The 22,310-nt window shown below is 38.2% G+C and overlaps 1 protein-coding gene across 32 annotated transcripts in view; it reads right to left on the bottom strand.

Annotated features, from left to right (window-relative positions):
• The window catches only part of plekha5 (pleckstrin homology domain containing, family A member 5), a 171,226-nt gene that overhangs the window by 16,730 nt on the left and 132,186 nt on the right, over positions 1 to 22,310 (bottom strand). For 8 of the 32 annotated variants that reach the window (XM_015352069.2, XM_015352067.2, XM_015352072.2 and 5 more), the window contains 10 exons: positions 20,723 to 20,838; positions 17,852 to 18,349; positions 13,335 to 13,815; positions 12,601 to 12,684; positions 9,899 to 10,018; positions 8,594 to 8,647; positions 6,605 to 6,685; positions 2,022 to 2,084; positions 324 to 404; positions 9 to 158 (listed from right to left, as the gene is read on the bottom strand). In XM_015352069.2, coding sequence (XP_015207555.1) covers positions 9 to 158; positions 324 to 404; positions 2,022 to 2,084; positions 6,605 to 6,685; positions 8,594 to 8,647; positions 9,899 to 10,018; positions 12,601 to 12,684; positions 13,335 to 13,815; positions 17,852 to 18,349; positions 20,723 to 20,838 — 1,728 coding nt within the window. Of the gene's footprint in view, positions 1 to 8; positions 159 to 323; positions 405 to 2,021; positions 2,085 to 6,604; positions 6,686 to 8,593; positions 8,648 to 9,898; positions 10,019 to 12,600; positions 12,685 to 13,334; positions 13,816 to 17,851; positions 18,350 to 20,722; positions 20,879 to 22,310 lie in introns of all 32 variants that reach the window. The other 24 variants (XM_015352089.2, XM_015352068.2, XM_069192681.1 and 21 more) reach the window with 9 other exon arrangements.

The following is a 22,310-nucleotide window of genomic DNA, read 5'->3' as shown; positions in this document are numbered from 1 at the left end:
TCACTCACTGTGTTGGCCCGGGTCAGCTCTCGGCACGTGCTGAGCAACCCGCTCTGTAGCACGTCCCTCTGCTGGACCACACTCTGGATCGCTGCCGGCTTGTCCGCATTCATCTCGATTTCCTGACTCGCAGCCAGGAGCGCCTGCTCCAAAGTGTGCTGTTACAGAAGGCCGAAAAAACAGAGATACTCCATAAAAAAAAAAGTTACAAAATGCTCCCTTCACGAAGGAACCTGGCAGAGCAACGCTTACCGTATGTGCAGCAGTCAACAGTCCCCATGCACTTCACAAGGCTGAAGCTAAGATAGGAATGTCTTTTTTACCTTCTCGCTGTGAAGCTGCTGCAGCTTTTCTTCTTGCGTTCGAACCACTTTGTCCTGTTCGCACAATCTGCTAAGCTTAGCCTGGAAATAAAAAAACAAAACAATTTAATAGCACATTGATGTTGCAACAGTTATTTAAATTCTGTAACCTTATATCTATAACCTCCTTCTGACTGACCCTACTCAAGATGCTGCCACTACTTTCCCATCCACAGCAGTTCGGCAACAGTTTGATGAAATGCATCAACTGTTTAGCCAGGTAACTCCTAACTAGGCAATTATCATTATAATTATACTATGAAGGGGTTCCTGCGCAAATCATAATGGGTGACCTTTCAAACTAGCATCGTTTAGAATTACCCCCACTGAATGACTGAAAACTGCAGGATTCAGACCTGGTTCAGAGCTGACCTTATGGATAATTTATTTGCCCACGTTGGGTCATCTCCCACCTTGTCCTGTAACACTAGCCACTCTTCAAAAACGTTTTGGCCAATGGTCTACAAACTTGGTAGGAATCTTTCCAATGACAACAAATTCAGCGTATTTTCAAGTGGTTCCAGTGGGAACCGCAAAGGGTGCCTGATCAACATTGTATTTGTTGATAAACAAAATGTAATATAAACTGCTCCTGAGAAAACAATTCCAGACACAAAAAACAATTTCCGTAACACTTAAAGTAATGAAGGCTCTGGATTTTTGTTCTCAAGCTACTGCTGTCTTAGGAATTGATTCACAGAATTGACAACTGGCAGACTTAAACTAAAACTTCTTCTTACTGTGAAGTTTAAAGGTGCTATGCAACATACAGATTATTATTATTAAACCTTCTTGCACCTCACCTCAAATTTTGCAGCGATACTTTTAACACCCATAATATCCCACGTAACGGTGACATGCCCCCTACTGCTAACTGCTCTTCCTCAACAGTTATTCTGGCCTATGTACACCAAGCTTGGTCAGCACCATTCTAGACTTGTCTTCACTTCCACTGTCAAAGTGTTAATGTGAAAGGCTAGAGGCAGGTTTGGAAGCTTTGAAAACTGTTTGCCATTTTCTAGTTGATTTGTTCCATCTTAATACATTTCCGCATCATGAACAGTTAAGATTTCAATCTTCTTGCTGTTTAGAAGCGATTACTTAACAAGCACTTTTAGATAATAAAGTCTGGTGCAAAATACAGCATCATTCAAGCGTGGATACCACTTAATTCAGCACGTTTTTGGAATTTGTAACAACTGTGTTTAAATTAAAAAAAGATGGGAGCACAACACAGTCAAGGATCGAATTACACTAGATTTTAAGGAGATACACATTTTCTCTTGCTTGGATCAAATAAACCTGTGTCCTGGCAAGTCTGGCTGAGCTTTATACCTAACTTTCACAACATTCTAACTTATTATGAACCCTGTACAACAGAAAACTGGTTAGTTTACTTTTTTTTTTGGTCACAATTGGTCTACATTTATTTTCTTAGTAAAACAGTCAAATCTATGGTTCAATATTCATAAACAGATTTTTCTCCCTCTAGCTAGAAATACTAGCATTGTGTTAGTTTTGTTTGCAAAGTAGGAATGTGGACACCTGAAACTCCCATCAACTTTATACAACGAAACTCCATCATCTTCAGATCTACCATTAGAAACCCTTGCTCAGAAGAGGGGAGCAGCCGTAGAAACTTCAGCAGCAATTACTTACATCAATGTCAAGTTCTTCTGGCCTGTAGACATATGGTGCATCCCTATACTCATCTTGGGACATCTATAAAAATGAGCAGGAGTAAGTGAAAAGGCACCACGCGATAGCATAATTGTTCTTTTATTGATCTGAATCAAAATCAAAAACATGACAAGGAACAAATAGAAATATTTAAAATTAAGTACTGTAAATCATGCCATTAACAATATAGCCACATTTTCACAGATGATGAAAAAAGGTTCTTCCAATTCTAAGGCTACCAAATCGTTTTCTCCAAACATGCAAATTGGGAACGCTGTACAATTTTGAGCCCAACTTAAATGAGAAACTGAAGATAAGATACTCTGGTATCTTGAGCTCCATCTAGACCTGAATTCGCATCTTTAAACCTGCTCACATTTCCTTGCAGTAGCCAGACGTAGCAACACTCAAATGTATTCAATTTACTGGTTATTTTCCTGGGGAAATTAAGTCCAACTCTAATCAGATAAAAAAATGTCTTATATCTCTGCAACAGTGGCACAATACACAGTTCTCGGCAGAACCATTGTTTTGCTGTTATTCTTTTTTATCGCCATCTCTAACCAGCTAGATTGTTCCTTAACAGTCTTTCCCAAACCTACCTTACTTACCACACAAATGAACCATACATATTAAAATCTTAATCACAAAGCAAATGTATATTTATAACATACAGGATCCCCACAGCCTCTAAGAACTGAAGAAAGCATCTTGAATTCGTAATATATAAGGTTTGATTTAGAACGTACGGGACATTAATACGAATCATTAACCAACAAGAGGACATTTGACCCATCTAGCCTTTTTGCCAATTAGAAGCTAATTGATCTCATCCAGCCATTTCTTGAAAGAAGAAAGAAGAAACCAGGGTATCGGCTTCAAGAACTTGGCAGGGTAGCTTGATGCATACTTCTACAACCTGGTATTAAGATGTAACCTCTGGAGTAATTCTTCTGTCTGGATCATAAAATGTAGTTTTAACTATGAGGTTAGAATGTGTTTGAGGAGAAAAGAAACAATCTACTTTTTGTTTTCCTGCAGCGTAGCTTCAATAGACATAGCTAGTAATTACGCTCACAGTGTGAATGTTGTGCATTAGGCAGTAGCCTCAATAAAAGCCTTCATACAGTTGAAAAACCAGGCAGGGAAGCCTACTGTGAGGGTAATTTATATGCAGTTCTTTTAAATATTCTTTCAAAAAAAGCTTATACCTAAAAATACTTTGTTTTTTAAATGATATAACATGTTTTACGATTACAAAAGAGCTGAGTGTTATTACATTTTAAAAAAAAACTCTCAAAAAAGTCGTATCCTAGACAAAAGCTCTGATATGATATGGCACTGTACTCTACAACATATGATACTCTTTTTGACACTTGAGCAAAATATTGTTAAATCACTGGGACCGAAGGAACTTTTAACTTGCTGAAAGATGATTCAATTTGCAAAACAGAACCACATTTCCTACAAACTGTTTACTGACTAATGGCAAACGGAGAGGTCAGAGGTCACAGCTATATCCAGGCTGAGAGTCAAATCTATATTCAGCCACACTCGATTTAGCAAAGTAGCAAAGTACAATCATGATACTTAAGTACATATGCAAATTCACATTTTGCTATAAATAACATCTGCTATTTAAACTTCCCATAATGTGGACATAAATCTGTTTAACAAGCATAATATTTCAGACATTCCACACAGAGCATGCAGACACGCCAGTGAATATTTCCAGGCGCAGGGTTGGTGTGATAAAAAGAAATGATGACTTCAGACACTTCTTTGGAATAAACAGGTGTAAATGGAATGTGATGCTGTGCTGATGTATGAGCAAGCAGCAGCACTTTTACACCCCAGGTATACAAAAGTGGCCAAGGAGCTGGGATTTATTATCTGTTAGAAACACACACAAAAAACACATAATATCGCTCAGTGTGCTACTTCACTTACCTTTCTGTCGCTCTATGGTGCATTTTGTATTTGTTTTATTCCTGGTGTTTAAAACTGCTTGCACAATGACAACAGAGTGTGCTTAGTTTCCGTTTATTTATGTGTATAATTCCTTGTTTGATGCAAACAGCAGAATGGCTTTAGGTCTACTTTTGCATTATGAATTCTTTTCCCCCTTAAGATTCCAATTTTCTAAGATGTTCCTTTTATGTATAGATGGAGTAGTGTCATATACATTGCATTAGTGTCATATACATTTCTCCGTGTTAATTATTGCACATCATTCAGAGCACAAGGCCACAAACAAGAGGAAGATGAAGAGTCCATCTTTCTCACTTGGTTTCTGGCTGCATCATGATCCAAGAATTCCATCTGCTTGTTTCTAAATGCAAAACCCTTTTCTACATGATACTAGCAATTCCATTCTGGTCCGAATATTACTTCAAAAAAATTCCTAAAAAATGATAAAGCCATATTTAAGTCATACTGATTTTATGCATCATTTTTTTTACCAATAGAGGGTTTTTTTTTTGCCATTTGTAAACTTCCATTTCACTTTTAAGCATTTTTAATGGAACAGTTAGCCTGATATGAAGTCCTAAGTTGAAACAACAGGAAATCTTGACTTCATACACAATGGACTTTCAACAAAAAAGTCCAGTAAATGTAAAAAAGCCCATGATGTACAGTGTATTATCCACTAAATTTTAATATATCTATGAAAACCTTGTGAAAATAGCCCTATATTTATTTAGAGCAGCCTATTCTGTATAAATGACAGCTTTGCAGTGTATATGACAGCTTTGCAGCAGGAGCCATTGTAGATACTAAATTTAACTTCTATAGCAGAATGAAGGTTTTTCTTTTCCTTTATCTCGGACTAGAGGATATGAACTTGCTTAAGCCCATAGAATGCTAGCAATGCAATTCCCAGCTGGCTGTGAAATACCTTTCACTAAATCAGATTTTGCTCTGGCATAAGACTGCAACACATAAAACAGCAACAGAAAGAGAGCTATGTTTTAAAGCAGAAATCAGTGACATCATGGCCACAATAATTCCAGCAGTACACACCAGTTTTTACCAAGTTACTATACTAATCTCTGTACTAAAAATGCTTTTAATATACCCACTGTGAACTAATCATATTGATAAATCAGGTAATGTATGAACTGCACGTGTGTTAGGCAGGTGCTACTGTCCCAAGACACACTGCCAATGACCTGAACAGAACCTCAAGTGCACTATTCCACTCCCTACAGAGGGGTTTCCTGTGCTTATGTAAAATTATAAGAAATCTGAACTCTACTGTCTCTTGTACTAAAAAATATTAATATTTTGTGATTTTACCACATGGATGTTAATTACATGCACAGTTAATTCTAACACAAATAAAGAATTTCACTTGCACTGCAATGCAGGTCTGATGGTATCATATCTAGCAGATGATTAGTCCGTTTACTCACAGCCAGAAGATGACCACTCAAAGTCAGGGTCATTCTTTTTACAAATATTTCCCTTAATATCATTCAAGAAATCGGAACCATTGTCGCATCTTGACTTCAAATGTCTTCCCTGATTGAGTTTTACAGTGTATATACTATATGTAAGCATCCCAAAAAGTTCAGCAATTTAAATGGTTTGAAATGACAGTGAACAACCCTGGAATTGTTTAAATGTATGGTCTATGAACTTTACTATGTTTCTGGTGTACGGTACACAAGGCTCATCATCACCCTTAATCTGCACTCACAGATTTGTTTCAGTGTTTTAATATTTTTGGAGCTTTCAACTATTAGAAATAGGTGGTGGAGATCTAGTTACATAAACTTCAAACAGCTTACTGTGTATGCAGTATTGCCACACCAGTCTATTCATGCCCCACAAACAGAGAGAAACACTATTTTCGTTATAATGAGCAGTCTAAGAACGAGGCAAAAAAACAGGTTCCGTGAACCACAATTTCTCTTGGGAGATTAATAACTGATTAGGGGAAAGAATGTATCCTTTAATGAAGTACAAAATGTACAAAATGGGCTTTTATGATCAATATACAGTATACAATATGTACCAGATACTCCTGTGCCTTTTATTTCATCTAGATATTCAGGAGCTCTAATGAACTGGTAAAGCTCCTTTTTCCTTGTCTTAGCCAAGGATCCTGACAAGTGGAAATGTTAATTTGATATTGTTAGCTTCAGAAAGACACTCCAAAATCTGTCTGGTTTATAATACTCCTGCTGATCTGCTCATTGTTCTTCAAAAGCAACGATGCACTACTGTAAACTCTGATCTAATTCAAAGAAGTGTTACTAAGCATGAAGTCTGAAAGAAGGGGAAAAGGAAAAAAGAAACCCAGAACACAGTACACATAAAACCCATCAATTGCAATTAACAGTGAGGGAGAGTTAGCTTGACACAGCAGCATACACCATAAGCCATGCCAGCACTGTTCCAACCTTCCACAGAAAGCAATGAATGAGATGTACTTTAATACAAACAATAAAAGATAAATGTCATGAGTACACTGGCAGAAAGACTGAAGGTTGTCAATAAAAAAGGACTTTTGGGTTGATGACAATAGCAAAGCCATTCATTTTCCATGACCTTACTTGCTGGTACAGTTGTGGCCTTGGCGCTGAGTTCTCAATCATAGTGTGAACCATGATGATTAAAGGTTCATTTTCTTTCATCTATTTCAAATCAGGAGGAGCATAAAGCAATCATCAGTTCACAGCACTGCTAGATTTGAAAGACAAGTTCTTCATCGGGTTTACTGATAAATAACTGGCAGGAATGACTGGAGCTCTTCGGAAGAACGTTAAAGCAGAAAAGAAGGTTAAATTTGATCACCGTTTCCTTGTTACTTAGTCGAGTATTTTTAAGTAGACACCAAAGAGCCTAAAGTAAAATGTTAAAAGTAAATTAAAACAGAGCTGTAAACATACTTCAAAAGATTAAGTATTTTCTGAAACATGACACTTCACAAAAAATCTCAGACATATTCTGAATTTCCATTGAAAAGAAAGTTTTTTTTTCCTCAAAAGGCCCCTGCTGAATAATACCAACAGCTGACCTTTTCAGACATTCTAACTTTTCTGAGTAATTTACACATTCTGGATAATATCCTTAACAGATATATGCATCCCATTAAATAATATTTAATAACATTTAATAACTTTTTCTAACGAATTCAAACTTGAAGCACCTATGTATTACATATCTAAACTTGTTTTCTTTATTCAAATATATATATCAAGACTATCCAAAGAATACTCTTCCACTGAAAAATGTAACACGTTAGCAAAAAATAAAAAAATTCTAACAGCAAATAGTAACAATACTCATTGTGCCCAGCATGGTACTACTTTAAAATGTTTAGCAAACATTGAAAATTCCAAAACACATTAAACGTATTGCTACATAAAACTACTTTGTTCTGAAACAATTTTGCACTTTATTTTGGAACCTGGTTACCTTCACTAACTACTGGATGTCCAGTGCTTGTATTGTAGAAAACAAATCCCATAGCTATAACATATTATGTCTTGCTCTGTGTTCTTGTGCATTAGTTAATAGTATTTACTGTGCAGCATACATTTCTCCCTCCTACTGCATACTGCCCATACTGTATAAAAGAAACAGGAGAACCCAAATTACTTGAGTCAAAAACTGAAAATATACATATATACTTAGGGAAATATAGGTATACATTTCAATAACTTTTAAAGACGGATAAATATCTTCATGCCTTTTTTAATCCCTATAAATCCACCACTAAAGAAATAGTCACACCAAATGCCATCTGTAAATCTACCATCGCTATGAGACTCATTTTACGTCCATCTGACTACTATATTATAAACAAGAGATAATGTTCCTTGACTTCTACTCTATAACGTAATGACAAGTGGGAAGAGAAGATTTCGTGAAGATCACAGGCTTTCAGTAATCCGTGCAAAGCCTCCTTCTGTCATGAAATATGGAGGCTGCTAAGCACTCTTTCATAGTTTAAAATGGCACAATTTATAGTTTTTAATGAAAAGGATTAATTTCAAGTGAATAAAATAGTGGGGCATTCTCTAGCTTTGTATCTGCTTATAAAAAGACCTCTGTGTGGATCAAGACAAAAATGTTTCAATGCAAACTATTTGTCCTTACCTTTGTTGAAATCAAACATTACATTACTTCCCTATCCTGATGTGTTTAGATTATTTGGTTATATGAACTAGGCTGTTTCTTTTTATTAGAAAAAATATATGGACATGTTATACAAACATGGTGCTACAGTACATGAATGTGTTAGACTTTAGAAATTTCAATTTACATGAAAAATAAATTGCCCCCAAAACAGGAAATGTTACTGTAAATATTGGGCTGAGATTTCTGGAAAAAAAGAAAAACAGAAAAATGAGCAATAATCATGAAAAGAAAAGAATAAAATAATTGTCCTTATTATCTGAAACACCCGTATTTAGAGGTTCATAGGGAAAAACACCCTGAAAAGGAATGTAGCTCATAAGGCATCCACTGCCAATCATGCTGAATAATACTTCATGTTTGTGAGAAGCAGGGCAAGAAAAGACTTTAGTTTCCCCCACCTGGTTATCCAAATACATGAGGTTCCTTTGCAGATGATGTGAGAGAATCTCATTCTATCGTTGGCAGCAGCATTAAAAAAAGAAGTGAGAAGACAGTGAGCCAGAAAAAAGGAAGAAAAAAGCAAAACGCATGCTCATCTATTTGGGAAAAACCTCAGGAACCCATTTACTAATTACAAAGTACTTAAGCTCTAATTACTAAAACTATGCTTGTTGTCAACGTCAATATCGGAGACATCAAATATAACCATGCAAAGCATTGGGAATCACTCCTAATTCTTTTTCACACACTGCACACATGAAAATCATGAGATGGATTTGTGTGCCATTCAACAGACTTACAAGCCATCTGCTTGAAGATGCTAGTGCTGAGCACAAATCCCAATGAAAAATGAATAGTAATAGTAAAATGAATAAGAGAAGGACAGCTGTCTCAAAAGGTAATTCAAATTCACAGCAGAGTTCCCCTGTAAACATGAAAAAAGATTGAAAATCCTCCACCCTTCAGTTTTTTTACAAAATAAGATAAATGCCCAAACACAAATCACTGCACATTCCTACTGACATGCACAGGGCAATCCTCAACAACCATGGCTGTGATGAACACATGCATTTTTACTATTAACCCTTCTTTCAAAGCTGATGGTGACCTACATTGACAAAAATTCACACAGCAAGGAATTGCACTGTGGGGTTTAAATGGAAACTAAATTTGCAGATTTAAGCACAACCACAAAATGGACATGCTCACCAAGTTGAATACTTTAAGTAGATTAAGGGCAGAATTTCATGTTAGCAACAGATTCACATGTACTAAGAGTCCTTTCTAATCTCTTTAACAACCCCTTTGTTAACCACAAAATAAGTACAGGCTTCAACATACTGAATTTATTGTACTGGTCACTGCGAAACACAAATTACATTTCTGTTTCAAAAGGAGTCTTGTATAAGTGCTAAAGCTCTTTTGACTCAACAAAGCGTGTCCCAAAAAGTCCTCACATTCAATTGTGCTCACATAGCAATTTGTCTATGTTTCTATATTTCAACACTGATTCAATATCTTTATTTCAATGGATTAAAATGTTCTTAAAGGGTTAATAGTAATCGGTTCATTCCAAAAAGCATATGCATCACGTGCTTTCCCCCGGCACAAAAACGAGGAGGGATATGAAAGGCCTTGCTCATCGGACAGAGGAAATGGAGTGCCAGATCAAGCTCAACTGCAGTGATGCTTTGTTGCACAAATCCCATTTAATGAATGACTGGAAGATAATGGCACACGACACACACCACCTATTGGCTGACCTTTGGGTTGCTGGCATCGAGATTTAGTTGCATAAGCTGTGCTAAAGTGTGCTCCCGGATGCTATTCAGCTCTGCCTGCTGCCGCCGCAGCTTGATGAGCAGCAGGGTCAGCTCCTCTGGCTGCAGAGCGCAGGGGACAAGCCAGAGAGGACAACAGGTTAGGTGGGCGGGGCCAGGCAGGGCTGGGCGGGGCCAGGCGAGGCTGGGCGGGGCCGCTGCTCCCTACTGTGCTGGTGGAGCACTCGGCCCCCATTCACTACAGAGCAGCGTTCCAGTAAACAGGCTTGAGGTATTTTAATGGCAGGCTGCTCGCCTGCTCACGTACAGTACACGACATATGGGCACATGCTCACGTGAAGATAGAACACCCCCTTCACCTGGCTGCCACATCCGAAATAAGACATTCGAGTAGGGAGCTGCGTCAGCATGCGTAAGCTGCAAAGGAACGGGTGCTGAAAGGTCCAGAGAAGAAATGCCGGTGCAAAAAAGAAGGCTTCACAGCCGAAACGTTGCTTTTCTCTTCTTCACCTTTCAGCATGGAATATATCTTTACTACCCGTTCTCTTACAAAATCATGTGGCTACGAAATCTCTCCGCTTTCATATGAGCAGCGCATACCCAGACAGTCTCATTTATTCTTTTTTATTTTTTCCCCAAGTTTTTCTTTCTGAGCTACTTAAAATGCGAAAAGCAGAACCTCAGTTGCTCACGGCCTTACTCCTCGTCAGTCATCCGCGTCTGATATCGATAGCTAATCTTTTGTGAAGATACACCTTGTGTTTTAATTCAAGAATCAGATGACCCTAGCTAAAACCAATCTCATTCTGTGCGCAATCCCAGAAAAAATCCAAGCCTGAAAACCAAATCGAGACAATGCAAAAGGGAACGCAGAAATATATTTATTTCTTGCTGGAAAATAAAGAACTTAATGGGGAAATAAATGCTGTTTCTGTTTTCTTCCTTGAGATTCACTGGCAAAGCAAAACCCCACATGAAAGTATAGAAGCAGAAAGAACCGGCAGACATAAAATGTGGAGACATATCTCCCTCCAAAAAAATAAAGAATTTTGTGGTTTTTATTTAAAGAGGTGCCTTCATCCCTTTGGAGTTCTACCATACCCCAAAATCTCTAGCTTGAACACTTCAAGGTGTTTTATCTTCATAACCCGGTTGACCACAAGCGACTCACCCATAACATGTAGAGGAGTTTACAGAGTACTGAGATAAAATCAAACCCCAGCCCAAAATGTCTTCATTGTTAAAAATAAGGTTTCTGCTGTTGCCTGCACCATGTTTCCAGATTTATTTTAGAATGTGGCAATGTTCCTGAAATTAATTAGTGAAAAGAAAATGTTGAATATTATCTAAATATTTGGCACGAATGCACTTTTGCTTTGTCATTCATTAAATTGTACATGCATAATTTTATATAAAACTAAGCAAAAACAGAAAAAAAAATCAAAGAACAAGTAGAAATACACCCATTTTGCTACAAAACTAAGGAGCATACCAATGGTTCAATGGCCAAAAACTACAGGATAAAGTGTTTTCTGCACATTATCTACTAATTAGTAAAGTTGTATAAAATTTTAAACCATTCCGTTCTTGGGTAAAGAACATGAAACAGATTTTATTTCACCATGATGTATTACCGTAACATCTTCACCTTACAGAGAAAAAAGAATACCTTTTCCTCTGAAAGGCAAATGAAACGCAACAGGATCTGTTTTAATCCTCAGGATCAGAACACAAACCAGATCTAGCAAATTGACTTTTTCGTCTCAAGTTTAAAGCAGTTTATAATTTAAAAACAGACAGGAGCTACAAAGCATGCACTGCTGCACCAGCAAAAACAACATGTCCTCAAGAACATGCATCTATTAATCATTTTTAGCTGCTCCATAATCGGCCAGTTCACATGGCAAACAGGAGAGACAGAACAAATTATCTATTTATAATAATCTATAATCTAAGGGCAAAGGTGGTACCACTGGGCAGCTACATGCAATATAAATGTACATTTTTAAAACTACAAAACAGTAGGCATGAGAAACTAGAAAGCTATTTTAGTTTTTTGAACAAGAAAACATTATTAGCATTTAAGACAGATTATTCTGCAATCTTGCTGAAATAAAAACAGCAAAGATTTTCCTATTTACACTCTGACGTTTACTTTTAAAAGTATGTGGTGTCTTCCTATTGAAAACACTGAAGTGTACACCTCTTGACTTGTTTGCAGACATTGTCACAAACAAGGACACAGTCATCAAGGCTACGCAAAAGAGGGAACAACTGAAAACGGGCTTTAAGGAGCAACAAGGAGTAGCCAAACCTCCATGATGTTGTTAACAATAATAATAAAGAACATCTAGAAAAAACGAAACCATCTGTTCTTCATTTCCCACAGAGCCCCAGCAGCAGTATTTTTAATTTCCCTTTAAATCTGTTCCTAATTACTTAAAACCACAATATCATTTATTTTCTAAAAACGAAGATAATTATAAAGTTGCACATCTTTCTAAGAACTACTTCCAGATCTGTACACATACATAAACACACAAGAACGTAGTATTATAAAAAGTAATTCTCTGCACGAAGAAAGCAGACACAGCACTTAAACCTTATAATTAGACTTTTGATGAATATGCATTTGCATTAACGCGCAAACAGGAAAGTAGAAAAACAACAAATTTGCCACATACCGTTTTGCCTTGTAAGGCCTGTGGAGTGATAGTTTGTACAGGGATGCCCGCTGGCACTGACCTTCTGTCAGGTGGATAGGCATACTGGAAGTGCAGAATGAAAAGTCAGTACCCGGTCACTGTCATGCTTGAAATCAAAATAGCAATGACTTGATGCAAATATGTATTAATGTCTCTTTCGTAAACAGGAATCCATCAGTGCACTTTTATTTAACCCGTACGCAGTAAATAAAATATGAGGTTATGTAACACCCATGAGAAAACAAGCCAGTAAAAGTGTGCTCTCTCCAGGGACAGCACAAACAAACAGCACAGTGCCAATGTAGCACTTATTCCCTTGTGTTAATCAAACAAAATCCCATTATATAAAATGTCACAAAGTGGACGAGACGCATTTATTAAAGATTTAAGTGTAATTGTGTGGGGCATTCATAATTCTTTTATTTTTGGAGAACTGTTTCATAAATAATGAAACCTTGAAGCTAACATTTCTTCTTTCAGGTGCCAGCATTAAGGACAAAGATTACATCTGTGTGCCTGATGAGAACAGACCCCCAGCCGATTAATATATTCTTAGGGGGAAAAAAAACAACTAACCTCACAGTCTCAATAACGGTAAACGCAGTAGCAATTTCTACACTGTCAAAAAAACACCCTTCTGCCACAACAGGTTAATTGCCAGGCCCTGCAGTGTCCTCTGAAAGCACGTCATGCCCAGTTCTCGCGTGGAGTACCTTGGTGAGGTGGGGCCGGTGGCGGCGGTCAATGGTGATGTCTCCTCTGAACACGGGCGAGGACACTTCTGATCTGGAGCCCACGTTGTAGGAGCGGAGCGGCGAGTAGCCCTGGTAGAGGGCTAGGGAGCCGTGGGAAGGCGATGGGGGAATGGAGTGCGACGCGTGGTCGGAAATATTGATCATGGTCTTGGGGCTGGTAAGGGTGCCGTAGCCTCCCATGGGGCCTTGCTTGGTATAGACCTGCCGCTGCTGCCACTCGTAAAGCTGCCACATGGTGTCGTCCCGCATGGACCTGCGCTTATCATCGGGGCCCAGCGGCCCCAGCGCCCGGTCGTACACCGACGGGGAAATGCTGCAGATGCTGTCCGGCCTCGTGCCGATGTTCCGAGGCAGCGTCCTGTAGCCCTCTGGGTAATGTGGGACAACCTGCGCTCGGTAACTTGGCATGTTTCTGGGAAGCGTCTGATAGGAGGTAATGCTGAAAGGCAAAGGACGAGCATTCAAAGGTGCTGTCTGGGTTTCATTTTGTGAAACGTCAGATTTGTTCCTTGAAATGCACCTCTGTGCTTTGGGCTGCCTATGATCCACAATCAACAATTCCACAACATAATCTGCTGATATGTACTGTATGTAGATTAGATCAAAAATCTCAAAATTTTAATCAAGGGTTTTCATCAGCATAAGCTGAACAGCGCAATAAATGAAACAAAAAAAAACACAAAAACCTGAATCTGTAGTGTGGCAATGACGGTATTGGGTAATAGGTCATAAACACAAATGTTTTTATCAGAGTTCATTGAATGAGGCTCATACAGCAAAAAACTTGTTTTAAAACTCCAGCTGGAAGTCAAGAAATAGCTCTTCTCGTTTTCCTGAGGCAATATTAAACCCAAGACCTCTCACATGTTTGAATAATATGGTTTTCACATTCTTTTCTTAGAAAAAGTTTATTTGAAGGACCTATTTTTTTGTGCCTGTCCCGTAAAATAACCCCATAAGAGAAATTAGATTAAACTAAATATTAGGCAATATGAGGCAATCTGCTAATTACAGCACATATCCAAAGAGGTGTGCAAGTTATTAACCAAGGGAACACAGCTTAGACAGGAGCTATGTCATATTTACAAACAACTGATTATTTCAAATCCACTTTTGTACAGCTAATTGATAAGCCAAGTGGCAAATTAAAAGAGGCTACTTGGCTTTTCTAACTCACCTGGTTGCAAAAAAGTTACCAATTTTAGGGTGTTATCCAGCCATTTCCTGAAGCCAGGATTTAAAAGGGGGTTAATATGCCGATTGGGGTGATGTATTTGTGAAGTACCACAGGGGTTTGTACTAGGACCACAGCTCTTCTTAATCTATCAGTGATCTAGATAACAGGTTAGTAAACTAGTCATGTTTGCAGAAACCAAATAAGGAGGATTGGCAAACACTGCAAAAGCAGAAAATGAATTTAAAAAGATTTAGATCAAAATCAAGACTGTGCAAACAGCTGTCAGATGACATTTAATGAAGACAAGCATAATGCATTGCATGCAGGTTGTGAAAACAAACTATGAATCCAAAGTGGAAAGCGCTGAACTAGAAGAGATTAATAACATAAAAAATGTAGGGGTTTATGTTGACAAATTATTTACACCTAGACAAGGCAGGGAAGCAATTACAAATGCAAACAAAATGCTAGGATATATAGTTAAACGTGCCGAAATTAATTCAAGGGATGTTATGTTAAAACTGTATAATGCACTATTGAGGTCTTATTCAGAAAACTGTGCAATTATGGTCACAACATAAAATTAATGGATATTGCTGCTCTGGAATCAGAAAAGAGCACACATCCATTCCAGGTTTAAGGGAATGTTCTACCCTGACAGGCTGCAGGAACTGAACCCTTATAGTCTGGAAGACGGAAAACTATGAGGGGACCCGATACAAGTGTTCAAAATCCTCAAAGGCACAGACAAATTCAACACAGCTTTCTTTTGAATGACCAGGGAAACATGAACTAGAGGACACAAATGGAACCACATTTAAGAATGGGAACAGGACGCACTTCTTTACACACTAGGCTGTGGGAATCTGACGAAAGCCAGCCAGCCAGCCATGTTATTAATACCCTGGCCTCTTTCAAGAAACAGCTGGATGAGACCCTTGAATCTTTTAACCATCAACACCTAAACTGGCCACATGGGACTGAATAGCCTTCATCTGTTTGTAACTTGTGTTTTTTTTATAATGTCTGTTAATATTAACTTAATTTCCAATTAAGTCTAAAACCTAATCAATGAGATTTAGAGCATAAAGCAGATCTTTTGACTGTGATTTATCCTTCCAAGTCTACTCTCCTAACAATTACTGACTTATTTGATATCTGAGCCCTAGTGGAAACTGAAAACAAGAGACGCCAATAGAATTAACCTATTAATTTCAATGAAAGAATCTGCAAACCTTCTTTCCAGGTAATAAGGTGAGTGACAAACAATACAAGGGTTAAAAGAGTAAAATGAAAGCAATAGGGAATCAGCTTAGAACAAATTCATTAAATCACATTTTGCAAACTATATATATATATAATAATACAGTTAGGACAAGGTTGACTTTGTCTTTGCCCTGAAACCCTCATAAATATCAGTTCAGTAATGCTAAAGTAACTGTCAAGTTGTCTAGGTTAGACTCACTCTTGTTTGATTTATTTAAATATACTGTATTCACAAAAAATAAAAACAACATCAATCATACTGGCATTGAGCAGACCTTTTGTCTTTGGGTACCATCTGAAATAACATTTTGACTTTGCTGTGCAAGATGAGAAATGACATCTGGATTCACAAGTGTTCTAACCATGTTCCCTAAAAATAGCCTTTTCATTCCCCTCCCATGTCAAAGAGAACCATTATCCCTCTCCTGACCAGATCAATTTATGAGGCCTCTGCTAAAATGTACTTTGTAAGGGCAGGAGAGAGTAGTTAGGGTATTCATGCACAGGAATGACATGGGGGCTTGTTTAAATTACACTGGAACAAATTATGCCTAGCAAAAACATAATGCATTTGGCGTTTTTTATTACCCATAACAAATATTGCTTTAATAGAAGCAATCCATAAAAAAACAATGATTTTGCTATAAAACACAGCAGAATTGCCCTATGCAATTATAAATGTTATCCAGTGCCTTCCATAATGACACTGCAGCGTACTGCTGGAGTTGGAGCCAAACCCTCAGGAGATGGGGGTAAATTAATCTCTGCAAGCCAGCACCAAGTACACAGCACACAACAGGGCGATCGCAAATAAAATGGGAGTATTTCAAAGGGATTTTTCTTAGCAAATGTTACCTGCATGAACTTTCGTTATTTTTTTCCCCACATAATATGGCACTTATTTAATTACTTAATTAACACAAACTGCATTTTGTTAAGCGTGACAGATAAGAAATTTAATTAATGCAGATTCTACGACTTAAGAAAAATAAAACTGAAAGAATGGCCTCTAAAGACTCATGCCTTCCATTCACTCATAAAAAGGAACTCTGTGTTTTATAACTAGGATGAAGTGATAAAATCCATGGTCTGTCTTTTTAAGAAGACACTTTAAGAACATATCTTTTGGATTTGGTTCGACGACATAGCCTTTTCTGTTCATGAATGGCATATTTCAAGAACAACGTTCAAAAGCTACGTTCTCAATAAATGGCTTCCAGTTAACAAAATGTTTCAAATTTGACACCATTCACCTGCAGCATAAATCGACGTGTACAAAACACAAATCACTAATGCCTTGTCTGCAAGTTTTACAATAGTCATAAAATGCTAACAGGTCCAAACTTTGAAAAGCAGCAACTGAGACCAAACAAAACCAAGACAAAGAATATGCTGAAGCTGTTGATGCTAATGAATACGTGCCGCTTTATAAAGGACTGTTTCCAATCATATGAAGAAGGTTTTCCTTTCTGTCACTTGACCCAGTCTGTCCACAAACAATTTCAATGGAGACAATGTCAATTTAGAGAAACATGAGGGCAGCATGGTGGTTAGTGTTTCTGCCTCGTAACTGAAGGTCTGAGGTCTGAGGTTCGATTCCAGCCAGGGGCACCATTTCTATGGATTTTGTCTCCCTTTGGCTGTGTAGGTTTTCACTGGGTGATCCAGTTTCCTCCCACAGCAGGAAGACATGTCTAGGTCACTTGGCTACCGTGCCCCTAGATTACAGTACGCATCAATGAAAACATAAAATGAATATACAGTTATAATATATTCTATTCTAATATATTCATCCAGGTGGATGCTGCACATTGGTGGTGGTGGAGGGGAGACCCCATTACCTGTAAAGCGCTTTAAGTGGAGTGTCCAGAAAAGTGCTATATAAATGTAAGCAATTATTATTATTATAATATTCCCTATGCTTGCTGGATAGAGATGCTTTGCACTGGGTATCCATCAGCTCTCAAAAGGCTGTTAAAGACAAAATGTTAAGAGGTCACAGTATTTATCACAACTGCCAGAGCCACCTCACCTTCTGGTCTCATCCTCTTGTCCCCGGACTCTCTGGGTCCTCACCCACTGCTCCAGCTGCTGCATGGAGTTTGTCCTCTGGATGGTCCGCTCTGGCTCGTGGTGCAGGTGCTGACTCCTCTGGCCCAGCGCGTTCCCCATCTCGCCTGGGCTTATGTTTCCCGCGCGCTCTCCTGCCCCGTTGACCTGGACGGGCTTGTACTGCCCCGCCTGTATCAAGCCTGCCGGCGGGTTTTCGGCCTCCCGCGTCACCGCGGCGGTCACGGCCGCCGCCACCGCTGGCTGCAGCTTGATACTGTTAATCTTCGTCAGGGGCCTCTCGATTCCGTCCTTTTGGAAGCCGTATTTCTCTGCGTCCTTCTGCTTCTTTTCCTCGAACCTGCCCACTTCCCGGTTGCGCTCGTTGTTCTGAACTTCAGGCCTGGTGAGCACGCGGTGGTTCACAATGTTGTTCACCTCCGGAGGAATGCGGTGCTCTACTTTCGGCTTTTCCAGTCTGCTGGGATGGAAAAAAAACACCCCAAACAATTCAAGGATTGCTACGTTCTGCATAATAAAACTTAATTGGCACAGTCAGAGAAGGTCTTCTAAGCTAAAACAACAAAGCCACAAAAAACAGGCACGAAAAATAAGCAAAAACTTGACACCGTGCCCTCTACCATAATCTGGACCTTCAGAGCTCGTCTCAGTAAAATTCCAGCCTCCAAACATAAAATGGAGCCATATGCATCTAACACAGCACACGACTTGACCATAAGATCAGTGCATATCAGTAAAAAGGGGCAGGAAACAGAATTCAAATCATAACTGATGTACTGTACGAGGGCTTGAATAAAAAGAATAAACAGAATAAAAAGATATGCAGTAAGCTACAAAATGAGATAAAGAAGAAAACGCACATCACATAAGCTTTTCTTTATAGACACTTTGCAGCTTCTGAGCCAGGATGTTTGGCTGCTGATATCAAATTGTTGAATGCCAAAACACGTCAAGCATTGTACATTCTGATCATGGCTACTTAAATCGATCAACTAAAGCCTAGTTTGCTGTTCAACCACTGTGATTAAAAAGCCAATTACATGCGTTAGATGTCTGGAGGAAAGTAACTAAGGCTTTCCCTGCTCATGTCCTACCTTGTTTTTCTTAGCTCATTTTAAGGTGCATTATATTTAAGTGCCTGCCCCCGTGGCTCAGTTTATGAGAGCACTTCAGAGCATGAGACTCCGGTGAGAACAGCAGAGTGGCAAAATGAATGTGTTTTCTGCTCCTGCATTTGCACTGCAAATGAGTTCAACTTTACATTTTGGTTTCTGGAGCTATTCATAGAGAATAAAACATAAAACGCAACATTAACTTGACTGGGACAGCCACATTCTTTTTTTTTTATACTGACCAATTGAAATATTTTTAGCTGCTACCATAACATTAGTGTGGTGTGTACTGTTCGATTTGAAGCTGAGACAAAGATACAATAATCCTCAAGAGATCAGGGTTTCTAACAATATAAAGAATGATGTCCTTTTCTTGTTCTGTTGCTTGAACCAACCTATCCACAAACAATTTCAATGGAGACAACATCAATTTCCTGGAAAAAAATAAAATAAAGGCAGTACTATAGTGCTGTGGTTAGCACTGCTGCCACAACTCCTGGGTTCTGGATTCTACTCCTGTCTAAGGGCACCTCTAGAGTTTGCATGTTCACATGGTTGATGTGCAAGTTTTTGCTGGGTGCTCTTTTCTCCTTCCACAATTCAAAGAGATGCAGCGTATTTAAACTGTCCCCTGTATGCGTATGAGTCCTGCGATGGACTATACTAGGTTCAATGGCAAAAACGCCCTTTTGCTCACAAAATTCAAATCTTTCATTTTGGTAGCCGCTACACACAGGGACTCGAAGCTTGTCAGGAATTAATCACATCATGGCCTTCATCTCAAGAATTCTGCACAAAATTGTAGCAATCCTTTACACACCAGTTTGGTACCTGCTTAAAAAACACCCAACCCCCCCCCCCACCAACGCTAGTTACTCTTTTAACAAGTTCTGTCAATTAATTCCCAATTTTGTGGGTATCCTTCCAGTAACAATATAATTAACATGTCCAACTGAGGGATCTGATTAATCCAAGATGAGTTCATTTTCGAAATTCAAAGTACCTCCAGTTTAGGATTTGCTGTACCAATCAAACTGAAACCCTGGCAGATTTCATCCCACTAAAACCAGGTTAAAACTTGCACAGCATGTGTCACAGCAACAGGTTTTAAGTCTAAAATGGATATTGACCTTCTTAGTAAAACATGCCTCATAAAACAAACTGCTCTTATTCAAGAACTGCTTGGCCAGTGAATTCCAAACTGTAGAGACAATGCAACAGTAATAAGTATTTTATTATTTAAGTGCCTTTTGTTCTTTTGTTCATACGTGCTGTATATACAAATACAGATATACTGTATCAGCTGCTTCTATTCGTCAATGAACTCTTAAGTTGGTATGCAGAATTGTTTTGACAACACAAACATTTTTTTTTCCCAGAAAATTCAGACTGCCTCTCTAATGCCCACACTAGGTCAAAGCCCCTTGGTGAAATAAGGCCCATAACTGCTCCTGTATAAAAAACTGTTTGGCCAATTAACTCTGCAATTCAATTTTATCTTAATACTGAGTTTGAAACACTCATATGCTCAGGGACCTAAACTGACTTTGACATTAATTCTTTGTGCACCAAAAGGGTACACAAAAAGAAGGAAAAAAAGGACTGTTACAGGATTTCTAGATGCTTAGGTAGGCACTATCACTCATTTTTGGACAGCCATACGCCTATTTGGAGAGGTCAATAACTCCGTTCCTTGTATAAAAGCCTTCTTCTGAATTTACCTCTTGATTGGGTCTGTGTGCACAAGAGCTGCGTCTGTCATCACTTTCATCCACGACTCCATTTCTTTGGCTGTATCAGTGCAGAAGTAATAGGTCCGCATGTTTGGATGTGTTGCCTGGTTGAAATAAAAGGATCAATGCATAGGAAGTTGGTTCCTGAAAAGGAAAGTGATAAAAACTAGATTAAACCACATAAAAAAAGACTTATTTCCAATTAAATTAAAATAGATCAGTTAGAAATCAAATTATTTAAAATGAGAATTATTAAAAAGGGTCACCGTTTAAAAACTATGTAGTACATTATAGCCCCTGTAACATAGCGAAGTGCTTTCTTTTTACCAGTTATTTTTAATGTTCATATTATAGCTCATCTCTTAATTCTAATTTGGATGCTGTAATGATATTGATCTGAAATAAAGTGAAAGGTGTCCCTTCACTTGTCCAAAAATAAATATTTAGTACAACCTGTCCTAATGTAAGGATTTCTATTTCTCTCTAGAATTCTGCAGAGAGTAATGCACAGTAACAGAGTAACAAGAACAGAGGTCACATGATAAAATATCATAAAGGCAAATTACAGTGGGAAAAATAAAGAGCTACACTGTTACAATGTGACCTATAACGGTGCAGAACAGGTCGTAACTCTCAGGTTATATTTCCTGAAATGTACTGGATTTCAGTGTTCCGGGTATACAATATGCCACGTGACAAACTACAAATCTTTTCTCTGTTAAAACCTAAAGCAGTGCAGAGTGAGAAAATGTCCAATACAAAGCAGAAAAAGACACAAATGCTGCCGATTCCACATTGCACGGCTGGCCAAAAGTTGTGAGCAGAGAAATAAACAAGCTCTTAGGAAATCAGGCGGATTATAGAGAAACATATCACACTAATATCCAATTGGTGCTTAGTTAATAGAGTTTAGTGCAATCATGTTTCAGATACCTGTTAAACAGAATTACTAAATAAATGGAGACAGCAATGCGAAGTAACTATTAACGCTATGGAACTGTAACTGAAAACTTATGGGTTCAAACAACAACTACCATGCTCTTGAGCAACCTTGCAACTTCACTTCACTTAGGAAGAGAACAGAGAAAATGCCCTGCTATACAAATAGGTACAAATATAAAGAGAGTCAGATTGGATTAAATTTATCAGTCAAACATAATAATACAGACGTGTGCTGCCTTAATGATTTTTTTCGAATGAAAACAGTTCATACAGTAATTAAAGCTTTACATACACTTTACTGCTTTTTAAGCATGAATCATTTTGACACATTTTATGTATCCATTACACTAAACTTTCAGTCCCCCCCATTACCATCTAAGCAGATTGCTACAAAGTGTGCTCCACCTACGGGAACTCATAACATTGCTTTGTATTACTTATCAAATGAAAACAGCTCATAATTAAAATGAGCATCAAAAGAAATTTAACATTTATAGCGGCAACAAATTCAAAAGGTTATTAGGAAAATTAGGTTTTGTCCCAGGTGCAGACATTTTACTGAAAAGACATGACTGGTAAATTATTCATTACGCTGATTAACGTTTGTCATTGACAAGCAGTCTCTACTGTGAAA

This window comes from Lepisosteus oculatus, chromosome 7, assembly GCF_040954835.1.
Source record: "Lepisosteus oculatus isolate fLepOcu1 chromosome 7, fLepOcu1.hap2, whole genome shotgun sequence".
NCBI lineage: Eukaryota > Metazoa > Chordata > Actinopteri > Semionotiformes > Lepisosteidae > Lepisosteus > Lepisosteus oculatus.
The sequence above is the reverse complement of the archived record's forward strand: the minus strand, read 5'-3'. Positions and strand labels throughout refer to the sequence as shown.